Genomic DNA, 27,434 nt, shown 5'->3' on the forward strand with positions numbered 1-27,434 from the left:
TTAAAATTATAGTCTTTAATATGAATTCAACGTGCAAGTGTTGGGATAGGAAAGGAAACCTGGGGGTAGGGGTATATGTTTGTTTTAACCTCTTAAAATATTGTAATTACTTGTACGAAATTATCTGCATTGTAATCGTGCTCTTGGATGTGCACTGTCATTCATGTCTAGACACTGTTGGTGTCACCTCTAATACTGTTATGTAAGTTCGTAATATGGAACATATATTTATCAGATAGTAGCATGTTATAAAGCCGCGTACTCTCGTATTTGCTGTACGTAAATATTCTAATCCGTCCCGTTATGTGTTAATTATGGCGCGGTGGACAGTGACCAGTATCTCCCTGGTAGGGCTCTCTGAACTGAGGCGGTCTCACGTGACTGGCTAGCTGACAATGCTTCCAGTTCACATGACGAGTCATGGCTTATTCTTTTCACAACGACGAGTAACCGGGTCTGCTGTGCCTTTCTAACGTCACGACTGGCTTTTACCGACATTCAGTAGATTTAACCTCTATTTAACACCGCCGAGAAACGGAAACAACAGGAAGCCAGCGGTAAAGTGACGCTTCTAGCTTGTAACGGTCAGTCAAGTCAAGTGAAGCCTCGCGGAGTCGACCCACCTGCGCCCGGAGCGGCGACTCAACAACAGCTCCTCGACGGGATTTTCGCGTCTGTATACTGAGAAAAAATAGTAAAGTCAGCCCTGTGCTGTGACCTGGCTGAAAGGATGAAACTCTATGGCGTGTTTATCATCTCTTGGTTTGCAGTGTTGGGTGAGTGTTTCGCGGCTATTGCTGCTCAGCTTAGTGTCGGTCCAAACGGCGTCACGATACCCAACACGGGCCGCCTGCCTAGCCGCACCACGCTAGCATAGCTGCTAACGTGAAGTTTGTTAACGTGCTAGAGTTCACACGGCAATGGACATCATTGATAGCAACCCTTAATGAAGAAATGAACCAACATATGCATGTTAAGCACAGAGTTATTCGGCCAGCATTGAAGTAACAGGCAAATATTTGGTGACAAATTAGCTTATTGAATTTGACAATTTTAGAGCTCTAAGAGATGTTTCACTCTATAAATTTAATACTGCTGGGTCGAATTAGCAGTTATTGAATAACATCGCTATGAAATTATAATTTTAATTTTCGGACATTTAAATCTGACAGTTTCTTGAGCCATTTTTGAAGCCCGATTCTCATTGAATAAATACATACTACTGTAACTTGGTTCGCCTGGTTTAAGCTAGGCTGTTATTTATTTGAGGTAACCCACTTTAAAATCGCTCAAAATTGACTTTAATCAACTAAATAAAGCAACAGGAAAAGAGATCGAATGATATTTTGTTTTCTGGGCTGATTCCGCTTTTTAGAAAGCCAGGGAATTCGATACTAGAGTCTTGACTCTTGGCGACTGATATGTAGCTGCAGTGGTTGTGGCAATTTCGGTGAATAATAGAATAGAACTGTAGATTTGTAAGACGTTGCACTGCAGCCTCTTATTTCCTTTGGTTCTGGGAGATGTTAAAAGTATTTTATCATTTTGAATTGATTAATAAATGTGTCTAATAGAAAAGTTATTCAATATAGTATATTTTTTCTGTAAAAGTGCATTAACTACTAACTCTTAAAACATATTTTTGAATGAATATTGAAGTGTCTCAAGTTCCCAGCAGGCTTTCACTGAACTGAATGAAAAAAGTGAAATTGGTAAATCAAATATTAAACAATTTACTCAGAACAATGTTTTACCTATTTGTTTTTCCTTCTGGGTTACTGAGTAGAGAAAAAAAAAATCAGCCCACTGATAAAACTATGCAGATAGACAGTGGAAACAAAGATTTGTGTCTAGAGCCAGTTAAAAGCTTCAGATGGGATTGTTTTTTAGTAAATATAAAGGTCAGCTGTGAAAACTGATCAGAGTTGCAAGAGAAACCCCTAGACTTTGTTCACTCTATTGTAATTTAACACCCAGGTTTTGTTAATGTTGTGTAGTAGCAGATCAGCTTCATTGTTATGTCATTTGGAGAGCTGTGTGTGTGTTGCTTTGTGTTGCACACAGCACAGTAGAGGCCTTCTGTTAGTATATAGTGTTATGGTATGGGTCCTGTAATGGCTGTGAACACAAACAATCACACACACACACACACACACACGTTGACACAGGAAAATAGTCAGTCCATACTCCTGCACGGACTATTTACAGCATGGTCTTTAATTACTATGCAGGTTTAAAAGCTGATCACTCTTGCAAATAAGTGCAACCAGGTTTTGTTATCCACCTGGCTGCACCTGATGAGTTGAACCCCAGCTTTTCTTCAAGACACAAACATTGGTGGCTTGTATGTTTTGTTATTGATGTCTTTGGCTGCTGTCTGAAGCTCAAATCTTCGTAGCCACAGCGGGCTGTGGATCTGATTGCAGTGTTTTGCAAACTGTCTGTTGTGTGTTTACCGGGTGAACATTGAGGTGACAGCTAGGTCAAGTTTCAGCAAGGGAGCAGGGAAGGAACAGTGTTGTTGAAAAAGAGTGAAGTAGATGTTGTATTAAGCTGTAGTTGGGATGAGAAGCTGATCAGGGGAGATGAGAGGGAAGAATTCAGTCAATTGTAATAACTGTGTAATGCATTAATATCAGTAATATGGTGGGAAACTAACATCTCTCACTCACAATCAAAAGTAAATCTGTCTTTTAGTAAGCAATGATAAAGTAATTTTTCAATTGCAAATCTGTTTTTAGTATTAAATTTGGCTATCAACCTGGAGGTTATTTTTCCACTCTAATCAGGAAGTCATATCTTAATGATCCCACATGACTGGCAGTTCCTTTATCGTGGAACTAAAGCATGTGAAGATAAATGCAATGCCTCTACGAAGTATCGGTGTCTGTGCTGGTAGAAAGTCAACTTAAGGAGAAGTCCCTCTGATAAATCAGCTTCTTTTCTGGGAAGTGTGAAGCACATACTGAAACTGCTGTGTTGCCCTACTGTACTGTGTGATAGAGGTGAAGCTGATAAGTCCATATATCCTGAATAGTGACTATTGTCCCCGAAAAAACATGTTACAATAACTCCGCTCCTATCACATACAGAAATACATAAGAGTTACAAGTACACGATGGACTTGAAGGTGGTCCTTAGTAATTCTTTAAGGATTCCTGGAGCCTTTCTGAGTAATAAACTTGCCAGTTCTTAGTGAAAGAGAGTCCCAAGTGTTTGTGGCACTCAGCTGTCTGCGGACCCCTGGTGGCGCTTTTAGTGAACTGCATTATTGAGAATATAGGACATGGATTAATGTGATTTGAGGTTATGTTGTAATCTTTGTCTAACCAGGAACATCAAATGAAAACCAGATGACACACATAGTACTTACTTGTGCTTTAAAAAAATGCACAGTTGAATAACAACACAACGTTGATCTCATTGTAACATGTACCAATATTTTGAGCGAAGCAGCATATGTATATATATGTGTGTGTGTGTGTGTGTGTGTGTGTGTGTGTGTATATATGTGTATATGTGTATATATGTATATGTATGTATATATGTGTGTGTGTGTGTGTGTGTGTGTGTGTGTGTGTGTGTGTGTATATATATATATACCATTTACAATGTTTTTAGTATTGTAATAAAGCCTCTTTCACAGGAGGTGTTTTGATTCTCCCGTGCAGGTTAAACACAGGTGTAACTGATTCAAGGAATCGTGGTCTGACTTCCAAAATGAGCATCACTGATCCTAGAAGTGATATACTTTTTTTAAACATTTAGATTTAAAAAGAAAAACTGTTCCCCTTTCCAGGTTGCATTCAGGCTGTTACCCTTGAGGTGAAAAATGGGAACTCCACCTGCATCAAGGCCGAGTTCTCAGCGTTGTTCTCCATCACATACAACACCTCCAGCAGCACAGTACGTACAGCAGATGTCCATCTCTTTAAGAATTGATTCACCTGTATACTGTCAGTGTTTAATTAATGTGAACTTACCACTTTCTTAGAGAACAGTGGAGGTGTCTCTGCCTGATTCTACCACAGTGGATTCAGGGAGCAGCTCATGCGGCACAGACAGCAGCTTACCGTGGCTGGTAGCAGTCTTTGGATCAGGCCACGCTCTGGGGCTGAGCTTCTCAACCAATGGAAGTCTGTACAGTGTTGCAAACCTGACACTGCAGTACAACCTCAGCGACTCCTCTATCTTTCCTGAAGCCAACAGCTCTGGTGAAAGCAACTGTCCAGCACATTGCAGAGTTAGTTTGTTGTCTGATATGTTTAAAGCGTAATGCTTGTGTATTGTTGTTCTTTAGATGTGGTCACTGTAGTGTCAGCATCAGTTGGGATCTGGGCAGCCATCAATACCACCTACCATTGTGTTAGTGCCACCACTGTTCGAGTTGCTGGAGAAACAGTCACATTCTCTGATATGAGGCTGGAGGCGTACATGCCGGGAAATGATCTGAGTTCAAGCGGTACGACACTTGACATGTGCACGTGTCTGTGAGTGGGCGGCTTCACAGGAGTTCTATCTAAGCTGTTGGCTGTGTTTGTTTGATTACAGAAACTGTATGCATGGCTGATCAGTCCATTACTACAGCTCCACCTACCACTGCCAGTACTTCAACCACCTCAGCACCAGTTACAGCACCAACACCAGCTGGGCCACCTGATCGGGGAACCTACTCAATAAGCAATAGTAACGGCACCGTTTGTCTCTTGGCCCGCATGGGACTGCAGCTCAATGTCTCCCATTTCTCTATGTCACAGAATAAGGTGTGATATCCAACTCACAATCCAATTAGAATAATTAAAACATCAATTTCTGAGTCAAAACCTTGAAACAGACTTATTGTAAACTTGTTTTGTCTTTATCTGCTTTTCAGACTATCCAAGAAATTTTCAATCTCTCTCCCAATAGAACAAATCCATCAGGATCATGTGAAGCCAGCAGTGCTACTTTAGTTTTGACACAGGAGGGAACCACCACGCTCAACTTTACCTTCACACTGGTAAATTCATCCCTCTCAGGTGAATTATGACCACGCAAACACCTCATGTGTGGATGTGTTTAATCAAACCCTCTCCTCCCATCTTCAGAACTCCACGACCAGCAAGTACCACCTGAGTGGAATAAATCTGCTCGCTAATTGGCCTGATATGACTGGTATGTCACAAGCACGCACAGTCTTTGTTCAGATCTACTTAATTACAGTTGATTACAAAGATTTGTCCTCTGTTCAGCTCCCTTCTCAGCCAGTAACACCAGTCTGGACTACCTGCGGAGTACACTGGGCCGCTCCTACATGTGCAACGCTGAGCAAACTCTGCTTGTGGTACCAACCTTCTCTCTCAACACATTCAGACTGCAGGTTCAACCCTTTGGAGTTACTACCAACCAGTTTGCCACAGGTATAGTTTCTTTTTTTGATCATTCCTGCTGCAGTACAGCCCTTGAGTCCTCCAGCTCCATTTAGTTAGCGATGACGCAGTACATTAGGAGTAAATGACACCCTACAGCAAGTGCAAAACAAGTTTAGCCTTTTAATAAACTTGAAGTGACATATAATAGTGGTTGGCTGGCTTTCCTTATCTTTCATATACGTAATGTTATAATGTTAAATCATGTTACAGTCTGTAACAGTCAGACTGTTCGGAACACCTTTTTTGAGGGGGTTGAAATCAGCTCGTCATAGATGTCTTTATAAAGCGCTTGAAATACAGGAATGATGCCCCTCGGCAGGCTTCCTTCCTTTGGTTGGTCAAAAGTGGGCTTAAACAGACTGCAGCTAAAATCGCTCATTTTAGACAGTGGATGAACTGAAAGGCCGAAAATGTTTGAGTGATTTAATACACATGATATATCCTTTAGATAAATCAAGTAAAGGGTCAGACAGAGACAACTGCTTTGGGGCTTATTCAGAGAAGGGAAAGATGACTTATTTCAGATAAGATAAATGAACTTGTAAGAGTAGTAGTAAAATAACCCTTAAAGTTGCTGCCACATTTTGCCTTTGGTTCAGTGAGATATTTGAAATAATTCATTATTTTCCCAGAGATTGTACTCAGGTCGTTCTATTCAGTGTTTGCCAAGTCTGTGCTTGGTGGGCCAAAACCCCTTCAGTTGATTATAATGAAAGCATTCTGCTATGTCACTTGACATCTGTGCTTGGTGCATTTCAGCTGTCAGCCGCTCCAACGTTGGCCTCACTCTGTAGACCAGTACGATGCAGCTGACATGGCGCATCTGAAATGAAAACCAGTGCACTCACAGGTCCCAAACACAACTTGTGTGTGGTAGTTTGAGACCTGCTGGTCTATTTCCTGACAAAAGAAATGATCGGTGGTCTCAACTAATTTTAAAGAAAAATAAATTATTATATTTTCATTTTCCTTAAAAGCCCCTGTAAGATAATTTACATTTGTAAATCTTGGTTGTCATACATGTCGTAACCACGTTTTCAGGCCAACAGCTGAGTGGTCAACAGCTACTCCACGTAAATCACATTTCTCAATTCCAAAACTTTGAACATCATTGTCATTGTTCCTGTCTGTCTCCAGCGGAGGAGTGTCAGATGGATCAAGACCAGATGCTCATCCCCATCATTGTGGGAGCAGCCCTGGCAGGCCTGGTGCTGATCGTCCTCATTGCATACCTAATAGGCAGGAAGAGGAGCCATGCTGGGTACCAGACCATCTGAACGGACCCCTCCTCTAACTGAACCTGACAGACGGCATGGTGGAGAGATGAACCAGAGTGTGTGAATGAGAAAGTCATTGACTGCAGATGCGAACATTAGTGAATGGAAACAAATGTTACTCGGCGTGCATGTGTTTGCATATCCTATGTGACCTCTGGATATTTTCCTTTCCTTTCAACTTCTCTGTGGATGATAAAGCAAAGCCAAACACCACCTAATTTCAGATGGTTCATGACAAGGCCCAAGAGGACCCAGCCGTCACCTGATCCAGGACTGAGGTGGTTTGAGTCTTCATTAGCAAGTCCACCCTCAGCTGTTGGGCTTTATTCCGCCCTGTCCTGTTTTTGTTTCTCTCTCCTTTAGTTCATGGTTGAATCTGCTTGATCTGCTGTGGGTTTTTTAGATGTGCAGTTGTTTATAAATACGTATTGAATATCTCATTAACTGATGAGAATGAGGGGGAATTCAAATCTTGAAGCACAGCGTGTTGTGTTCAGCTATTTCAAGTTGGCTGGGATGCTGGCATTATTTAAACCCCATCAGCATGAGGTACGCATGAACTGACCCTTCAGTCCATCCAGGCGGTTCTGCTTCATTACAATTTGAAAAACATACAGACGAGTGTGGTGTGCAATTCATGCATTTCAACAACTGTCAGCCAACAAAATTAGAATTAACTCACTAGCTGCTAGTGAAGCAAAGATCCAACAGTTGTGCTTTGTTAATGTAAGAAATACATTCATCTAAACAACAAAGGGGTCGGACAAAACAACAGTAATTAATAGCTGTGGAATTAATAACTATGGTGGTCAGCAAAAAATGAGAATCCCTCTTACTTCCTCTCTTTCTATCCATCAAACTACTTGAGTGGCATCCTTATTACCACTACTGACATCATATGACCCGATGACCATGAATGACCCAAGTACTTACTTTTAACCTAGACTAAGCACCTTCATTCCTGCCCTGAATCATTATTGTATACAGTTGTAGTTGGAAATACAGACAGGTAGCAGAACACATGCTGTGATGTATTTCTAATCCAGGACAAAGTCTCCAGTCTTGCACTTGATCTTTGTCCATTTCTGTCACTCTTGTGTCCACCTTTTCAAAAAAAAAAAAACAATCACGTCAGTTTTATTTTTATAGCACCAAGTCACAACAAAAGTTATTTTATGATAATGTCCAAGTAGAGCAGGTCTAGAACCTCACTCTTGAAGTTTGACAACCTTTAATCAAGACATTCATTGGACGTCCTCCCTCTGACTCAGACCAGGTGGTGAACACGGTTTGGTCCTGAGAGAGAAGGCGTCAATGCTTCCAGGTCATTGGATCTGTGGATTCATCAGTGATGGGTCCACTGTTGAGGACTGATTCAACTGAAAAGAATCATGTTGTTCCTCATCCATTTTTTGTGCTCTGAAATGGAGGCAAGGATTGATCTGACAAATGTTGTTCCTTGAGGAGATCCAGTAAAAGGGTTCATTTGATCCCCTTCAGTGATGGGGTCTTTGAGGGTCCAATCTTCAACTCACACCCTGCACCAACAGATGATGTCTTTGTCTGACAGTAGCTCTTGAACTTGTCCCTTTATTGCAATAAAGCATCGCGATATAATGACCCGATCCAGTGTCTGATCGTGCCACAGCCTCACTGTGTACCATAACAGGGAGAACTTTCCAGATGACTCCTCCCATTCACTGATTCCTAAAATGTCCACCCATCATCTCACTGATGACCTGGTTGTGTTCCTCTTTGAACACTGAGTGACAAGTCTATGTGGTACTGGTGTTGGTACAGGTTCCCTTTAAGAGCCAAGCCATGTATATACGCATCGTCATGCCCTGAGTAGAGGACAACTGATCCCTTGCTGCTTGCTTCCAGAAGCAGTCCATCCTCACAGACTGACTGCTTGGATGTCTCATACACAGGATGGACATCCATCCATATTCCTGGGTGAATCCTTGCTTTGGGTCTGAGCAGGCTGTCTGTCCCACCCCTTACCCCTGGCTTGTGTCTACTGTTGCCCCGTGGTCTCAGTCTTTGCTTTAATCTGTAACAAGGGTGGGGTTCTTTGGCTGAGGCTTCAGCTCCAGGATCAGTGATGACCACTCACAATTACAATCACTGACAGTGACTTACATCTACTATGTTCATAACTTGCAGTAATCCAATCAAAAAAGGCTGCCCCCTCACCTCCTCTGTCCATCCCAAAACCACTTCAGATTACGTCTTTATTACTTATACCAACACCATGTGACTTGATTACCATAAAAAAGTCAAGGTAAAAGCCTGCATTTAGCAGACCACAGCGCCTACAATATATTCCTGCCATCATCCAGCTGCTCCCTCAAGCACAGATAAATTGACTTGTAGTGATTTGATCTTTTGTCATAGAAAGCAGTTTGATCTGTTTTTCTATTGTGCATCTTCCTGAAAGACAATAATAAAAAGCTTAAAAGTCCTGCCTTGATTTCTTGGCATATTTAGAACCTTCATGTTATGTTTTGTGTCAGTTTACATTAATGTTGACCCCGAGTAGATCAACCAGCAGCACATTACACAGAATACTCGGAGCTGAGATCGATGCCAAGATTATTTTTGACTCGTGCAACATATCTGATATCAGTTTAATGGGCCATGAAAAACAGACACAGAGCAGACTGGACAAAATATCAATGCTAAAGCAGCCTTTTCTTTACTGTTTAAGTAGGCAATTTTACATTTACCCACAATATTAATTAATAATGTTATGATAAACAACACATTTTATAAATACAATATGAAACACAGTTGACTGGTTAGGCTAGGCTGTGTTTATGGAGTACAAAACATATCCACCATCCATTTGCTGCCTGTTCTCGTCTCTTCTGTGTTTCTGGAGTAAAGTGCTTCAGTCCTGATTAAACAAGAAAATCTGGTCCAAACTACATGACAGCTGGAATCATCAGCTCTTAGCGATTTATAATTAGGCTGCATTGTTATCTCTATATGTGAAGACAGTAACTACACATCGTGGTCATTATGAAAAGATACAAACAAGGTCTTTGGTTCCACAGGAATGTGTACTGTGTTTAAGCAACAGGAAGTCAACTGGGTCAGGACTCTTCTGCAACGACGCGTGATCGACAGGTCGCCCGGTGCTTACTCAGGGTGGAATTGGACAGACTTCCTGGTTCAGTGAAGATTTTCTAGGAAAGACAACAAACGCAAGGATTAACAGATTAAAGAAAGCAAATTACAAGGGATTTTTACCTTGAAGACTCCATCTCTCCTCCGTTTTACCGGATATGTCTTTATTCACCTGCATGAAAGCGTGGCATTCATCCACAAATGGTCCATGGGTGATCTGCTTGAAGATCTGGCAGACATCTGGCAGTGACTGAGCTTGGTGAATGAGAGCCTGGTTGTGGTGGATCAGTGTCAGAGCAACACGGAACAGGATTTTTGAGCCCTCATAGAAAAGGCAGTCCCAAATCCGTAGAACAGTCTGTAACAAAACAGTCAACACATGGGTTCCTTCATACGGCACCACTAAATTAAATATACTGAACTGCTACACCAACTGACAGTTGAAACACTGTATCATTTCATAAATGAAAAAAATCTCAAATCGGAATATCTTTGCTGTGTTGTAGTTCTAAAACACGCTGCACTCACCTCTACTGGCAGGACGTCTATGTAGAGACAGATAAACCATCGGGACACCACCAGGGTCCACATGACATTGTGGTCCACCATTGTCTGCCACACTCTGGGGGCTTTAGCCTTCACCAGCTCCCCCAGCACCTCCTGGTCTGTCTTTAATCCGAGCATAGCTGGACTGTAGTAATCTGGAGTCACAACCCCCCCCCCCCCAACAGCAGGTTATACACTTACGACAGAACCTTACTGAGTTCAACTTTAGATGTGTGTTTAATACAAAAGAGCAGGGAGTAGGGGGTGCAAGGTTGCAGCAGGCTCCCTGTTGGGACTGTATTGTGTTCTTTGTCATGGCTCTGTTTGATTTGTTTGGTACATTAAAAAGAGAAGAAAAACATCCCCCGTAAAAATGGAACAAGCTGAAATGACTAAATAACAAATAAACATGGTTGTGAGCGTGTTTCGCTGTCACTGACACCTGAGGGCATAGCAGATGAGCCACACAAGCTAATTTCAATCTGTATTCCTTGGGGATCCAAAAATATTGTGGTCCAAATGCAAATTTAATGATTTTTTTTCTTTTACAGTTTGGTTTAAATCCATAAGAGACAGAATTCAGAGGTCCTGCCCACAACAGAGGAGCAAACAGTTCATCTGTCTTTAGTGACTTTAGACTCCACGAAGGTTGTTGTCAGTTCCATCACTTAGCTACAAACTGGGGAAAAAGCCCAAATGTTGCTGTGTGGAAGGATACACCCACAGAGCCCACAACTTTTTATAAGCTGCTAAACCAAAAACACTGAGTCTTAGAGTGATGAAAGTGGCAGATACAGACATTGCCAATCGCAGCCAGAATGAGAAAACTTTTGGATCCTGACATTTTGCTCAAGTGTGCAGCAGCATTTTGTCACTGATAAGTGCAACACCTAAATGTCACTTGTGGGTGACTGTATTTATGTCTGTAGTATGTAACCTGTAGTACAGCAGAATGCTTCAGTCCCATCATTGCCTTGACCAACTAGTAGCCTGCTAACACACAGCTATTAACCCGAGTGTCTCTGGTGTGTGAGCATGTGAGTAAAGGTAAATAAGAGGCAATATTCTCAAGATCTGTTATAGCTGCTGCTATGACACTTTTCCAAAATGAGGCTTCATACAAAATCATCAGCCTACATATCTTTGGCAGCTTTTTGTAACATTTTTCCTGGAATAATTTATACTTTCATATCTTTTTCTTCAAGATACAAATGCAAACATCCTGTAGATTTTATACTGCGAGAATGGATAAAGCCCATGTGACTAGTTGGGTTATTCTTAGCTCAGGGCAAAAGGACATCAAGAAAACACACACATGAACTCAGTCAGTCACACACACACACACACACACACAAAAACACCTGTCATAAAACCAAAATGGTGGCAAATATTTAAATGCATACAGACCTGGTAAGATTCTACCAAGGAGTGCATCCATCAGCCAGAAGGATTTCTCTTCATCTCTGGTGATGATGAGTAGATATCCAGCTATGAAGTTCATCCCCTGAGGACAAGCAGGAGAGAGATTTGAGGTTCATTCTTTAGCTCCTCAATAATCTTTAGCCAGGTTAAATATTTTTCCAAGACCTGCTTTAAATTTCACATTATTAATACCGCATTGTTGCCTGCATCAGGTTTTAAATGGGTACCCATACTTGACGCTGCTTTAAGAAAACAACCCTTAAAAGTACCACAATTGTTTCACAGCCTTAGTCACATTCAATTGCTACATCATAGTGTCAAAATATGACTTTTTTTAAATGCAAATTATGGCCCCAACGGGAAAGTTCTCTGTCAAACAGACAGACAGCGAGGTTAAAAACCTGACATAACTGTTGCATGCACCTGAACAACTTACAGAGATTCCTACTTAGCATCTTTACATCAATACAATATCACTGCTTAAAACATCAGGGCAGATATGATGCTGCCTTGACACCAACTTAGTACACAGAGACCTTGCTGCATGCTTCCACTGGCTGTGAAGTAGAGGAGGGATGTGTGTTGGACACGAAATAAGGAGTAAACACTGGTCTGTTCTAACTGACAGTCAGTTCTCAAGTTCAGTCAAATGTGAGTCCAACTAAAAACATTTCTGTTTCACATAAGCAAAAAAAAAAAAAAAAAAAAGGTACATTACTAAAAAAACTGATAAATATTTCTGTCGCATCACAGCAAGAAGGTTCCAGGTTTGAGCCCCGGCTCCATCACAGGATCTTTCTGTGTAAGTCTCCATGTTCTCCCTGTTCCTGTGTGGGTTCTCTCTGGTACTCCAGCTTCCTCCCACAGTCCAAAGACATCAAGAGGGGACGAGGCTGATTAATACTCTAAATTGACTGTAGGTGTGACTGTGAGAGCCAATGGTTGTCTGTCTCTATGTGTTGGCCCTGTGATGGACTGGTGACCTGTCCAGGGTGAACCCCGCCTCTCGCCTGAAAGCTGATAAGCGGAAGAAAATGGATGGATGGATGAATATACTTTTCAGGGACCAACAGGGTTAAAAGGTTTTTTTCTGCTAAGTAATGAAGACTGGAAAACTTTTAACTTTATGTGATGAATTACAAGCTGTCTGTCTGAATGACAGCAGTGTTGTTAAAAACTCTGAAGGGACTGCACTAAGATATACTTCAGAGTTTAGTGCAAGGACTGCATGCTGAATCATAACAGTAAGATAAAAAGCAATCCATTAAAGGTTGACAGACTTTTGGAGCTCTAACAAGAATAGCAAAGAGAGCCAAGGTGTCTTTGAGGACAGTTTCCCCCTGCAGCGCTCTTAGAAACAGGAGGAAGCTCACGACGGGAAGAAGTTCGTCAGGCTCAAGACCACAACACAATCACAATCACAAGGCAGGTTTTCCTGGAGCCAGCAGGTGAAAGCACAACAGCTTCAACCAATCAACTGGTCCAAGTCAGCAAGAATTAGTTTCCACTGTGAGCAGAGGACTTTGAGCTGCAGGCATGAGAGGTGGAGCGGCAGAAAGAAACAAACGCGAGGACACTGAGCGACATTAACTCCAATGTTAACCAGAAAAATGCAGCTGTTCCAAGACTTATTGCAGTATTATGCGTGGATACAATGAAGGAATTAAGCATCCTCAGTAGTTTTACCTGGCAGTAACCCACAGTTGGATTGTGGTGACCGTAAGCCAGCAGCACATTGTACAGAGGTTTCTGCAGACAGGAGCTGGAAGTCTTGCAGAAATGGACGTTATCTGGAAATGTCCTGTGTAAATCTTGACAAAAAAAAAAGAAAGAAAAAAGAAAGAGATAAACTTGTCACATCTGTGCTGCGTTTTTGTGTGTACTTAAGTGCACAGGCAGGAATGAGTCCTAAAACCCAGAAATAAATCAGCCTCATTCAAAGTCCAGTTCCCTCCTCTCAAAGTTGGTCAAACTGAATAAGTTCTGTGGTTAACACCAGGTTGAAGTGTTCCGGCGTCATTCGTCTGTTTCTGGATCAATTACTCAAAGTCAATCATGTCATCATCAGTACCATAAACAACACATCCAAGCAGTGTTCACGCTGGAAAGCCTCCCAGTCTGACCTGTGCAGATGGTCTCCACCAGTTTGGGGTCATGCTGGGCTCCGAGCAGGGACTGGTAGTACCCAGAGTTCTTCTCTAGCTGGTCTTGGGCCCCACTTGTCGCCATCCAGATGAGAGCGCGGTGCTCATTAGGGACCCCCTTACGTACATAACGCTTTACTGGAATCAAGGGAAAACGTTCAAGTATATGACCTTGTTTAACTGCTCACAACACTCGTGAATGCAGTTTCCACACTCACATTTCACATTCTTCTGCACTCGGCTTTTACCCTTCAGTAGTTTGGACCACTTGATGGATCGTCTGGTGAGCACAGCTAGATACTCTGACATCAGCTCCTCGTATGACTCGTAGTCAAAGTCGCCTGGATGCTTAAAGCCATATGGATCCACACTGGACCAGAAGCATGACATTAGAAATATTTCAATATTTGCCTTTTTTACATTGCAAATGAATGGTTAGTATGTGTGACATCTCCTGAAGCCAGGCTAAACTGAGCTCCCTTCTGCTTGTTCTACTTTTTAACATTCTCATTCTCCTCACTCCATCAACAGTTTGTAGCTTAGCAATGACATTTCATTTCCTCCAGGAAACACTTTTCTAGTTTTAGTTGAAGATTAAATACCAACTTTTACCTTCCAAAGATAAAACAAAAACTTGTTGGCATTTGTTTGTGCACTTTGATTCCTCTGCTCAACCGTGACCCATTGTTTCATGTACAACCCATGTTACTATGGGATGGCGAGTGTCGGTGGCTCAAAACAGTGCTTTTAAGATGCTTAGGTAACATGATAATCTTCCTCCAGCTTAACCCTTTCACAAGACTGAAGAGACCTCTGATGAAGCGATGCACCTCACGCTCAGCAATGTGGTAGCACATCTATTTTGAACATGTGCAAGCACAACAAGAACCTCCTCGCTGTGGTCCAGTATTTGACTACTGTGGCTTGATGAATAAAGGTCAAAGTAAAGGCTTCATGTAAACGGTCCTCATCAGAGAGCGGTCTTGTAGCAAAAACACACACCAGGCTACAAGCTGACTATATTAGCGAGGCGTTTGTGATCGTGATTCTAAGATGCAGTTTGAACAGCGAAGCAGCCTTCCTCTAATCCAATCACTTTCACGCATGCTACCGTGTTAACAATTTTTTTTTTTAAATGATTAAACTGTACAAACTTAAATCAGTGTCCAAAACATACAGTGACTTGCCAGGTGACAAGAATGTAATATAATACAACAGGTTCTATCATGCCTTGGCCGACACTGAAGGCTGCGGGGATTTGTTTTTATTTTGGTGGTCATAGCTTGTGGTTGTACTTAATTGTACTGTTTATTAACAAGAGACGTTTTCCCTAGTTTGTACATCATTATCAGAATAGACACATCATCACACTGAGCCTCCATCTATAAAAGCATGAAATCTCTGTAATTGTGTAACTGGCTTGATGTGTGAATGTTGGGCGCTCAAACCCAGCTGGACATTACATGAATACTTGTCAGCTCTGACACCATCTTCACCGTCTTCTGACAGGAACACAAACTGCAACTTCAGTAGTATGGAAACACATGTGAACGCTTTCCAGAAGTCATCGCGATATTTTTGCTCAACCATAACATTGAAATTTCGCAACCACCGCGGGTTTTGTAGAGTTACCTGTAGCTTGTGCTACTTCATTCGAGTAATGTGACATTATAACAACATAACAACAAGCTTAAGGACTTATTGTTTTCTCTAACTTGTTAAAAACACGTTTTATTGAGTGGAGTTGAGGGTTAACTCCCTTACCTGTCCACTCTGTCTTTCGCCGTGCCGTCGGTGGAGCGGCTCCGCTCCTGGGTCGCCTTCTTCTTCTTCTTCTTCTTCTCCATGTCCGCTCCAGTGTCAGTGAAAGTCCGCAAACCAGTGCTAGAGTCTCACCATGTACTCACCGTTTTGTTTTAGTTTGTTTTGTCCAAAAAATGCATTAAATACCTTTAAATCACAGTTAGGTTAACAATGACTTCACTTTATCCATGTTTGCGAATGGCTCATAGAGCTATTTAGTAGTTTAGTAGTAGGAGCCTTTGCTCACGTTAACTTTAAACCACTAAGAGTGCCCGACATAAGACGGACCGCCAGTGTTCAAGCCATATGGAGACAGGACTACCGTGTTATCGCCATGCACATGTACATGCACCTGCTGCTGGCCCCCCTAACCTCCCGGACTGCGACTACATTCGGTCCGATAGTTAAATAGCGACCCCGGAATGAATGCAGCCCTGTGTAAGACAAGGAGAGATCCGCAGTGAGCAGGTCTTCGGCCAGGAGTAGTCCATGGAGGATTTCGGGTTTGTCCCGGGACACATACGTCAATCAGACTTAATGATGCTTTCAATGTTTGCAGTAAAATCCGAAAACACAAATTGTTACCACAAAAACCTGACATATAGTTATTACTGTTCCACCATAACTGCTTGATAATGCTTAAAGATTCATTCAAGTGTTGATTGCACCGAAAAATCGAAGATTTTACAGGATACTATTCCGAAAAGGGCATTTCTAAAGGGAAACTTCGCTAAAATTAAACGCTATTTCGCCCATTATATCCGAATTATCAAATCAAATTGTCACCATGTACAAGACCATCGCCATATGGGCTACTTTATTTCTTATAATTTGTTACTACGTCATTGTTGTAGCATTTTCCCGCAACTGCTGTTGTATCTCCTATAACACTCAAACGCAGCATAAATAGAGCGTAACCACGCCCTCTCCAGGAGACTCTGAAGCCACGTAGCACAGGTAGATGATGTCAGTTGTTTACCTGAGATCTCCCACACATTGTTTTGGTGCATTAACATATATTTTAATATGATGATGAGTGACACTTCAGGGTCTTTTCGTCGCTAAAGCTCGGGGGAGGTTGTCGAATTTGAGGTTGTGAAAAGAGACGAGACCCAATGTTTCTTGTCCCCGTCCCTCTGGGTCTCATTGGAAATATAGCAGATGTTTATGTTGCATCATTTCAAAGGGAAAAATTTGCCATTTAGTCAGATTTCTTTTAGAGATCATCAGCATATTATCCGTGTCGATAGTTGTGATTTTACATATTATCAGTATTGGCATATATTTAACTTTTTTTTTTCTTCTCAATGATGTGCCTGAAGAGGAGAAAAACTTATTATTTCACATGTAAAAGCCTTAATTTTATATTTAATAAACTGCAGCATCAGGTTAAATCTAATGTTTGTATCAATGAGTGAGTCTGGGGCAGCTGTGACAGTTGTTATCATGGTTATTTCAGTGCTTCTTTATGTTTTAACCCCCCCACCCCCCACCCCCCCACCACCACCACCACCACCACCGTTGAAAGGAGAGGTTAGCCATGCAGAGATAGAACTGTGATGACTTACAATAAAAAAAACACGCAAATAACAACTCATACACAATTTCAACTTCCTGATGTTAATCTAATCTTACCCACGTGAAGTTCCTCAAAAAATAAATGTAATATTTTTTCAGCCTCACATCCACATGCCACGATAGGTCTCACTAGAAATGCCTGAGCCTTAGAATTGGCACATGATGGATCACGTTGACCTTGATCTTTTATCCTCTTGTGAAAATGCCAGAGTACAAGCCCACATGCAGACTCATGATCAGAGTCATTTAATCTGCATCATTTGATCCTGCCTATAGGCAGCTAGATCTGTGAATAGGATGAAATTCTACTGCCTGACATCATCTGGTCTGGGCAAACATCTCTACACCCTTTTCAGAAACCCTCCAGCTCCTTAAGTGTGTGATGAGCACTCTTCACGCTGTTGTGGGTGGTGAAGTAAAATCTGTATTTAGAAAAGAAAACAATTAATGCGGCAGCATGGTGGTGCAGTGGTCAGCACTGTGGCCTCACAGCAAGAAGGTTCCAGGCTCAAGTCCCGGCTCCATCACAGGATCTTTCTGTGTGAGTCTCCATGTTCTCCCTGTTCCTGTGTGGGTTCTCTCTGGTACTCCAGCTTCCTCCCACAGTCCAAAGACATCAAGAGGGGACGAGGCTGATTGATACTCTAAATTGACCGTAGGTGTGACTGTGAGTGTGAATGGTTGTCTGTCTCTATGTGTTGGTCCTGCGATGGACTGGTGACCTGTCCAGAGTGAACCCTGCCTCTCACCTGAAAGCCACTGGGATAGGATCCAGCCCCCGTGAGCCTTAACAGGAATAAGCGGAAGAAAATGGATGGATGGATGGATGGATGGATGGATGGATGGATGGATGGATGGATGGATGGAACAATTAATGCCTGAAGTGGGTTTCATGTGTTGTCACTCTTAATTGAGGAAAATCAGGTCTCTTACGTAACTGCAGGAGAGGGAACTGTGTTGTTGTTTTTTTCTTGTCAGTGATCGATTGATATTGAACAAAAAACAGGTTTGATTCATCGACAGTTTATCTATATGATCATGTTGCTCACCACGTCGTACAGCCGTTCTGTATCTAAATGATATCAAAGATTATTCAGTTTATTCCTCACATACAAGTCTGCTACATTGCAGTAATCAATAGAACTGAGAACATGAATTGTCAACCATCATAGTACAGACAAGCTGCAATGAATAAATGCAACCCAGTGTTGTATCTTTCTTTGTTTATGTAGTTTCTTCTTCATATTGTTATGAATAAGGGACTGGCTAATATACAATTCCTCTTATTTCAAGATATGTAACAACAATTGTTTTCTAATTAGTTAGTTGTCACAAGCAAATTTGCATTCCTTATCAAGTAAAACTACATCACATTGCATGAACTGATGCAGTAATGTCACTGATATAAAGTCATTTTCTCATTGTATTCAGTGCTTAATTCTTGTATGTTTGTTGTGTAATTGCCATAAGATACTTTGACTAGAAAGAAGAGAAAATACGCTTAGTGAGATATTATGTATTTGCAGTGTATCATTTGTATGGATGATGTTGGCTGTGGGTAGAAATGTAGTTGTAGCTGGGAGGGACAGTAGCCACCGATGTCAGCAAGTCACCTGTAGATGAGTTTTCTGGGTCAAGCTGCGTTGGACTGATTCTTTTTGTTTGTTCTTTCCTTTTATTTTGAGTGACTCATTGTGTAGATGAACCTTCAAAGCCAGTGGTTCTCCACCCTGGGCTCATGCAACTACAGGAGAGGTTGTGTGTGTGTGGTGTGGGGCTGGGGGTGCGCTAAGGATCAAAGATAAAAGAGATCACACATCAAAGCGAGTGCACAAGGCTTTGTCTCTTCTGAGGTTGTCAACATTAGACTGAATTTTTGGAAAATAGCACAAGAAATTGTAATATATTTGTGAGGCTGTACTGTACATGTATGAAATCACTAGAAAGGTGAAAATATCCAGGAAGGATTTAGCATAAATTTCTTTATTCTTTCAGTGTGTGTCACCAAAAGAATAAAGCGATTGTTGTTTATGTTATTTAACATCAGACCAGCATAAAATCTTGCAGGCTTATCCTGTTAAGAAGTGTGAATGGTTGGGCTATTTTAGGTGGCACAATTTGTTAAGGGCACTGATACAGTTGAGAATGGTTTTGAGGAAACAACAGAGATTTATTCTTGTGAATTTAGATACACATGAAGATTCTGGACAGGAAAAACAAAAAACACAGCGAAAACAATAAGGAAGTTACGCAGCAGTATGCAACAATTCAGCCCTGATAAGCTCTTGCTCCTGGCAGTGCAACAGCTGCAGGTCATTTAGAGATTATCAACATTACTGGATGCTGATTTAGACTGTCAGGGTTTTTCACTCTTTATGCTTTAATCCTGTCAAAACACACTGAAGTAACATTGTAATAAATAAACACAGAATACATTTTTGACAACGTTATCTATATTTATGAGTGCGTGGTTGCTTCTGTATGACATATCAGTCCATATATGCATGTATATTAACTGGTGAATCTTTAATTCAGTGGGCGGCATGGCTCAGAGGTAGAGAAAAGATAAGATAAGATAAGATAAGATAAATTAAACCTTTAACTCTCCCACAGTGGGGAAATTTACATTGTTACAACAGCAAGAACGAAGGAGAATTTAACATAAATTTAACATAGAGTGGCTGTCTGGCAACCTAAGGGTTGCTGGATCAACCCTAGCTTCCCCTGGTGACCATGTCCAAGTATCCTTGAGCAAGACACTGAACACCTAATTGATCCTGATGGCCCCGCAGCGGACTGGTGACCCATCCAGGGTGAACCCCGCCTCTCAACCAACGTCAGCTGGGATAGGCTCCAGCTCCCCCAACCCCACCCCGTGGCCCTTAACAAATTAACAGTATAGAAAATGGAAGGATGGATGGATGGATCCTTAATAAGGCCATATTGTGAGGCCATTAAAATCAGGGATGCCATTACATCAGTTATCCACCAGAGAGCACTGACAGGTCTATGTAACTGTAGTATCATCTGCTCAACACTCAACCCCAGGGCAGATACAGTACATGTATGTTTAATTTGGCTCATATATCATCGAGTATTTCTAAATATTTTAGTTATTGACCTAAAAAAAAATCATCAGGCTATCGTTTTGAATTCCCTTCACCAAGCTAGAATGTGAAGGTGTCAGTGAAGCGAATGACTTTGGGTTTATATGTTTGTTTGACTGAAGGATCTTCATAGTTTATTGTTGTGTACTTTGGTCTCTGTTTTTTGTTGTCAACATGTAGTTGATCAGGTAATGCTACTGCATGGCTCTTTAAGTCTTTAATCACTGGCGTAGTATTGGAAGTAACCTCAGACAGGCTAAAACCTTGTGGAACTCCTTCATGTCTCACATCCACTGTTGTGTCCTCTTCGTCCTCCTTCCTATATTGATGCTGAAATCGGCCTTCTTTATTTTCTGTTACAGCACTTTGTACCTTAATTTCAGGAGGATGTGGGTCTCTGCAACTTCCATTAATCTTTAAACCAGCCTTAGAGGCAGCTGAGTCAGACTGTATTGCAGCCAAATGAGTCTCTGAGTGCGGCAGTGATTGAGAGGAGGAATAAGTCGGATCAGCATATTGCAGAGCATCAAATCTATAAACACGTGGAATAATGTACTGAGGCAGCTTTCTTTGAATAGTCACTGTTCCGTCTGTATTCAGGTCTTCCACTCCTCCGTTATACATGAGGTCATGATCTGTATCTATAGACAGTCCCTCATCTTTGGCCTGCCTTTCCATCTTCTCCAGGTTTTCTAAGGTCTCATGTTCATGTCTCTTCCAGTATTGTTTTGGAGAGGAATCTACTCTTGAGGTCCAGATGGAGGAGCGTGGCAGCATGGCCGCTGCATGCCTCCTCACTGGAGGGTGGTACTGCAGAGGAAGCCTGCACGGCTCTGGGAAAGACCACACTGAGACGCAGTTTACACAGAGCATCTCAAGACGTCCATATTTTAACATCATACCCTGACGTTCCTCACATGTGTATTCCCCTGACCTCACACTCTCAGCACCAGCTTGACCTGGCATGTTCTGTTCTGGGCATTCATCTGGTGGCAGCTCCTCTCGTCGCTCTAAGTTGTTTGTTTCATATACATTTTCTTTTGTAGAAATTTCTGCCTGCTGCTCTGGTCTTTGGGCTTCCCTGTCTGGGGTTTGATTTCCTTTCAACTGCTTTGCAACACTTTTATTTTTCATCTTCTGCTGGTTTTGTTTGCGATCATGACAGACTACCTTCTGTATTTTACTACTTGTTGCCTCAACTCCTCCTGGAGGTCCTTCATTTGAACATTTAAAGTTATTTCCTGTCCGTATAGTAGCCATGCTTTCAAACTTCTCCATCAAGGAAGACAGGAGGATCCCTCGTCCAATCTGTCTCGGTTTTACCTTCTCTTTCTTCGCGTTCTCTCCCCGTCCCTTCTGCTCCACTGCTGCAAACATGGCCACAATATCCTTGACGCTGTTTCCTCTCTTCAGGTGGTTCTCTCTTCTGTCCCTCTTATGATCACCATGTTCGCTGTCACTACCTGCCACTCCTCTTCTTCCAGACAGACTTCCTACCTCCCTTTGTCGGGTGATGGGGGGTTTGGGTGTGGATTTTGTGAATTTGGATTGGAGGAGCTGGAATGTGGTAAGACGACGGGGTATGAAGTCATCAGCTTGTTTATCTCCATTGCACATTCTTGGCAGTATCACTTCTTGCTGGCCACACCAATATTTTTTCCGGGATTCTACAACTGGTCGAGAGCTGAGCTGACCACCTGTTTTGAGACTGGTCTCAAGTGCAGCCTGCATCTTCATTCCTTTATATCTTATGTTTCCTTCAGCTACAGAATCAAAAGCCGTCTCCTCCAAATCTCGGGTCCTAGTTTTCCGGTTGGGTAGGTCCTGTGTTAGATAGTGTAGGAGACTCTCAAAAATCCCTCGCAGCACTGGACGGCAGTTGCGGTCTCTTACCAACTTCCTCAACATACTGGCATCGGGGCAGATACTGGGTTTCTGAGAATCTGGTCTATGGAGAGTAAAGGACATGCAAAACTTAATTACCATTGTTTTGTCCAGTTGAGCAGACATGCTTAGATAGATGCAGGTGTGACTGATGCAAAAGAAGGCAGAGTTTCCCAAAGCTTCAACATTTTTACTGTTCATGGCTGCAAACAACATTGAAAGTCACTGAAAGTTCACACATGTCCACTTAAACTATTCATTATACATTTGAAACTACAGTTACACTTTGAACAGAAGTAAATAATTAATAGAAAATGAAGAAATAGGTGGATGATATTTGCAAAGATCAATGTTGTTTTGTAGGATCAGGAATTCTGCTTCACCTTCCACAACTTTTAGACAGAAAAGCCAATATAAGGGTGTTATTCACATTTCATGCAATTTTTGCATACAATACACACAAAAAATTGTCAATTTGAAATAATTTGATTAATAATGCATGTGGTATTTCCCAATGATCATACTGTACCCAAAGGACTTCATTACCCCCATAACATATAAAAAAAACAGAAGTAGATACCAGGGATCGGGAGTCTTCAGCAAAGTGAATGACAGTGTTCTAGTAGCATTGACTTGTTTCGGTGATTAGTTCAGGGAATTGCATCCTGGTTTTGGGTAACAAGAAAGACATGTGGCTATAAAAATAAATGTAGTCAAGAGAAAGAGACAAGGACTTCATATGCGATAAATGATATTTCATATTGACCACGTTATTGTGATTAGACAATCTATACTTAATAAGGAAAAACATAGAGAAAACATAAGAATTCTTGTATTCTAGGACTCAATATTGTTATGCAGAAATCATTAAAGAAATCTCACATGCAGAAATAAACTTACGTTACGTTATATAGCAAGCAATCAGGTATGTTTAGTCTACTGACTCTCAAATCATTTTGGCTTGGTTACACACCCACAGTGAAAGATCTGCATAAATGTATGTAGCTCTTTAATGTAGGTTAGTTTGGCAGAAAAAGGTCAGTGAAGGAAATCATCTTCTGGTTCAGATAATCTTAGGTATCAAAAATGTTTACTTTCCCCACATTTTTGTCAGTTATTGGAGTTTTTCATTTGGGCCCTAAAGTCATCCCACATAGAGAAGACAGATCAGACGCTGAAACTATTTCCCCAAACTGTTTTTTCACTTCCTGTTCTTCTTCCTCACACCCATCTTTACAGTGAGAGCTACTCTTCATATTCATGACAGATCTGTGGACAGCAGAGTCATAAAGGGGGAGGGGGAGAGAAGTGAGGAGATGATTGGATGCCACTCAAGATGAGGGGAGGACCAGAGGACAGTGTGGGAAAGAGAAAAGCAGTTTGACTCGTGCAGTTCCTCAGATAGCCAGTAGGGGTATGGACCAATGAAGATCAGGATTACTTGTCTATGCACTTCTCTGCAGATGCTGCTTTGTAAAGCGCCTCTCCCAGCTCCTCCAGCCGCTCTCTTTTGTCCAGATCCTGGTAAAGGCTTGAGGGCACCTTGCTCAGGCCGTGCATCAGGCCATAAAGACAACCGGCGATCAAACCCGTGGCTTCACTCTCACCTAAAATAACAGAGCAACCCTCAGTGTCAGTGTCACAACATGCCTACAGTAGCAGAACGCAGCACTTCTCACCTCCATGAAACATGCCTCTTCTGCACAGTTCAGCCCAGTCACTGCCTGCCACCAGCAGGGCGTCGTACGCTATCATGGGGGCATCGTGTCCCCTCCGGCCTGCACATCCCTCTGAGCTCCAGCGCTTATACATCTGGTAAAGAACACAGAGTGAATACTTCCTGTTAGGAATGTGTTAAAATCTGAAATAACATTATTCCTTGTTTCATCAGGGAGGCAGAACATACCTTGTCCGTCTCTTCAGCATCATAGCGATCAGCAAAAATAGGTTTATTCTGTCCCTCCATTTCTATCTCCCGTTCTTCCAGGTAAAACTGCCACTTGGCCTCAAAATAGAACCAGCTTTCCTGATACTCTGTTGCAAAAATTCACACTTATACACATCAGTATTCTCTGCTGTATTAAATCCATTTGTCTGTTGATGGTCCTGATTTCCCAGGAGCAAGATTAGAAAACTAATACTTTGCCTGTTGCACACAAACAGAACCCCAGTCTGACCTGCCATATGCCGTATAGTCTTCCTGCAGTACTCTTCAGCACGAGGGATGACCTTCATGAGCTCACGGCCCCAAGTCACAATAGGTTTTTCTTGGATCGCATAGGATGCAAACAGGGCCGTAGTCAGGGAGCCCAGGAAGCCTGACAACAGGGTTGACAAGTTCAGTCTCACTGATTCAGTATGGACTGACATGGTATTCTTGCAAGTAGAATGTAATTGTCACCTGTGGGATGGTTGTGGGTCATTCTGCCGATCTCAATGCTGACCTCCACTAGGTTGTCTAGTCTCTCAGGTTGCCAGTATTTCATACCTACACACATGGCCTTAGTGGCTGCCCCAAACCCAGACCCTGGCCAGACACATGCAAACATCCATATTTATCATCAGTTGTGAAGATCAGATCTTTCACATTTCTGATCAAATGAAAAACTTAAGTTCCAAAGACCTTTTTCATTGAAGGGTGTGTGCCAGGCCAGCAGGAAGTTGTGAGGTTTGAGGTGGACACAGCCCTCTACTGTGGCGGGATCAGGGGCTCTGCCCTGGAGGGACACCATGGCTTCAACGTAGAGGCGCACCAGCTCACGGTACAGGTCTTCCAGACACCAGTAATCTGCACATGCATACACACACACGCACACACACACACATATATGCACATGATTGGCATGCAAGCTGCAATAAGTGGTACTGCAACGGGCTAAGTTTAGCATCAGCCTGCCTCACCACAGATTAGAACCAGCATGCCTGCGGAGTAAGACACCATGAGGCCTATGATCCACGAGCAGAACTCAATGCTGCTCTGTTATAATTGTGTTTATGGGGGAAAGAACGGGAGTGCAAATGTTGACAAAGAAGCGCCACTTCTAATTTAGTGATAGAGGAATCTCCACTCCACCCCAACTCAACTTTGGTACAGATATTGTTACATAGTGGGTAAGGGAGAAGAGAAATATCTGTTCAGTGTGCAATTCTTCACTGAATGTGTGGAAAGAGAATTAAGAAACATGAAATCATTTGACATGATATCATTTGAACCAATATGGTTGAAGCACAGCTTGCTGGTCTGACAATTATTAAGGAAACAATAGACCTCCTTCATGAAACTCCTTACACATTATCTGATACGTTTAACCCTCAATTTAGACTTAAAGACATGAAGCAAATTGTGATGAATATTTATAATTCCTCAGACCTGAACTTGATTGTTTATCTCTATTAATGTTAAAGTCTTGGCAAGCCTTGGTGATTGCCATTCAGAAGAAGAGCACAGAGGTTGTCAGGAAGAAGGAGTATCAAATGGCTTTGATTCCTGCATGTACGACTAAATTGAGGGTCCAAAAATCCTACTTTGTGTAAAAACATCTCCCGAATAAGGCCTGTAGGTGCTAGCAGCATTAATTCTAGTATGATGGTTATGTCTAGTGGCTTTGTGTGTATTCTGTGAATGCGTGTTTGTGTGTGCGTGTGAGTGTGTAAGAGGCTAAATAGGGATACCTAATCTCAAAGGATGTCATCACCATTTTGCTGGGCTGCCATCATTGGCTTTGCCAAATATGATACCCGTGGTTTATGGATGAGTGTCCAACTATTGTTCAGCAAACAAGAGCTGAGGATCAGTTTTTCCAAAGTATGCTATTTTGGACTCTTCTGTCCTGGTTGCTCCTGGCCACCCAGTGGGGGCTTGAGATGACATTTCCATGAGGGCATTCATATAACGGTTCCCACTGAGGTTTGCCTTTGATGAATGATGGCTGGCTGGATTATGGCACGTCAGTGGATGCTTTCATTCAGAAATATTATGCCAGTAAGCGATTAGCTGCTTCCATTGATGAGAAAAATCTATTCTGGTCTTTCTAAATGTAGAAACTCAAAATCCCAACTGGGCCAGTATAATGTTATCACTTGGTGTGGGATTTTGGAGAAGAGAATTATATTAAACAGGATATGTAACATTGGAATTAAAATTAGTTAAATATTTCTGCTGTGGAGAAACAGATGAATTTAGTGTATAATAATATTAGCAGTTATAAATGTTTGTAGATAAACCATCTTGGTGTTTCTTCCCAAAATCAATACTTAACCTACCTGTTACAAGGGCCTCTGCTGTGGTCATGTGCATCAGCGTTGCATCACTTAGGGGCCAGTTATCAGGGTCCAGTCTCAGGGCACCCAGACCGCCCAGAGAGGCCAGTTCCTCCTGGATCTTCTTGCCTGATATGCAGCTTTCCCATCTGCCCTTTCTGTATCCCAGAGCATCACCAACACCACCCAGGACCATTCCAGCCTTGAACTTCTCCATGACGGTGGTCAATAATCAGGACAGGCTGGCTAAACCAATTTATCAGGCCACAAGATCTTCTGGAATATGATCCTTGGGAGTTTTAGCCCAAAAAAATTTCCACTTTGAAATCCCCTTTTTCAGTTGTGTGTCTCCACAACGACCTTAAAGAACTCTATGAATACAATATCTTGCCTCAGAACATCCTGAAAACACCAGCTAGGATCTCGAATGGTCATCCTGTTGTTGAATGTCTCTTCTCCATGTGGAGCAACCAGTCTGCCAGCACGCTCTAACACTCACGTCTGTAACCGGTCTCCATCAGTCACCCCGCACACAAGCACTCACCCCCAGTGTCAAGGGTGGCCACGCACACGAGAGAATCAGGTTATCAGCCGCAGCTTCTTTATGTTTGGTGGCAGTTGAGTTCAGCTGCGATCAGGTGTCTCCAAAAAAGGCAATCCCCATGGCTCCAAAGCCTAAAAGCTTGATGGCTGGGTGTGGAGTGGTAATGGGGGGCTGGGCGCTCACAGTAAGAGATGTTAATGCTCTGCTGGGCTGGAGAGCAAGCCTATCAGCTGGTGCTGGACCTTGTTCATATCCCACCCACCCCATGGGAGGAGGGCAAGAATGGCTCATTATCCTAACGGATGCCCCCCACTCCATCTATCTGC

At 42.2% G+C, this 27,434-nt stretch overlaps 3 protein-coding genes across 3 annotated transcripts; 1 reads left to right on the plus strand and 2 right to left on the minus strand.

Annotated features, from left to right (window-relative positions):
* The first annotated feature begins 369 nt into the window (after window positions 1-369).
* On the plus strand, window positions 370-7,571 carry lamp1a (lysosome associated membrane protein 1a). Its single transcript, XM_086180951.1, has 9 exons — window positions 370-776; window positions 3,800-3,906; window positions 3,995-4,214; window positions 4,301-4,462; window positions 4,552-4,763; window positions 4,874-4,999; window positions 5,088-5,154; window positions 5,232-5,399; window positions 6,549-7,571. The coding sequence occupies exons 1-9, from the start codon at window positions 731-733 to the stop codon at window positions 6,686-6,688; spliced, it is 1,248 nt and encodes a 415-aa protein (XP_086037077.1). The 5' UTR covers window positions 370-730; the 3' UTR covers window positions 6,689-7,571.
* Window positions 7,572-8,000: 429 nt separating this feature from the next.
* grtp1a (growth hormone regulated TBC protein 1a) lies at window positions 8,001-16,244 on the minus strand. Its single transcript, XM_086180963.1, has 8 exons — window positions 15,697-16,244; window positions 14,151-14,302; window positions 13,912-14,070; window positions 13,475-13,599; window positions 11,774-11,870; window positions 10,349-10,521; window positions 9,993-10,178; window positions 8,001-9,879 (listed from the first exon to the last, which is right to left on the minus strand). Exons 1-8 carry the CDS (start codon window positions 15,777-15,779, stop codon window positions 9,787-9,789), a joined length of 1,068 nt encoding a protein of 355 aa, XP_086037089.1. The 5' UTR covers window positions 15,780-16,244; the 3' UTR covers window positions 8,001-9,786.
* Window positions 16,245-22,638: 6,394 nt separating this feature from the next.
* Window positions 22,639-27,271, minus strand: adprhl1 (ADP-ribosylhydrolase like 1). Its single transcript, XM_086194243.1, has 7 exons — window positions 26,568-27,271; window positions 24,928-25,092; window positions 24,706-24,831; window positions 24,482-24,622; window positions 24,211-24,338; window positions 23,984-24,116; window positions 22,639-23,911 (listed from the first exon to the last, which is right to left on the minus strand). Exons 1-7 carry the CDS (start codon window positions 26,779-26,781, stop codon window positions 23,742-23,744), a joined length of 1,077 nt encoding a protein of 358 aa, XP_086050369.1. The 5' UTR covers window positions 26,782-27,271; the 3' UTR covers window positions 22,639-23,741.
* Window positions 27,272-27,434: the final 163 nt, after the last annotated feature.

The sequence above is a fragment of the Aulostomus chinensis genome, chromosome 2 (genome assembly GCF_037954235.1).
Source record: "Aulostomus chinensis isolate RoL2024-O1b breed Wild chromosome 2, RoL_Achi_v1.0, whole genome shotgun sequence".
NCBI lineage: Eukaryota > Metazoa > Chordata > Actinopteri > Syngnathiformes > Aulostomidae > Aulostomus > Aulostomus chinensis.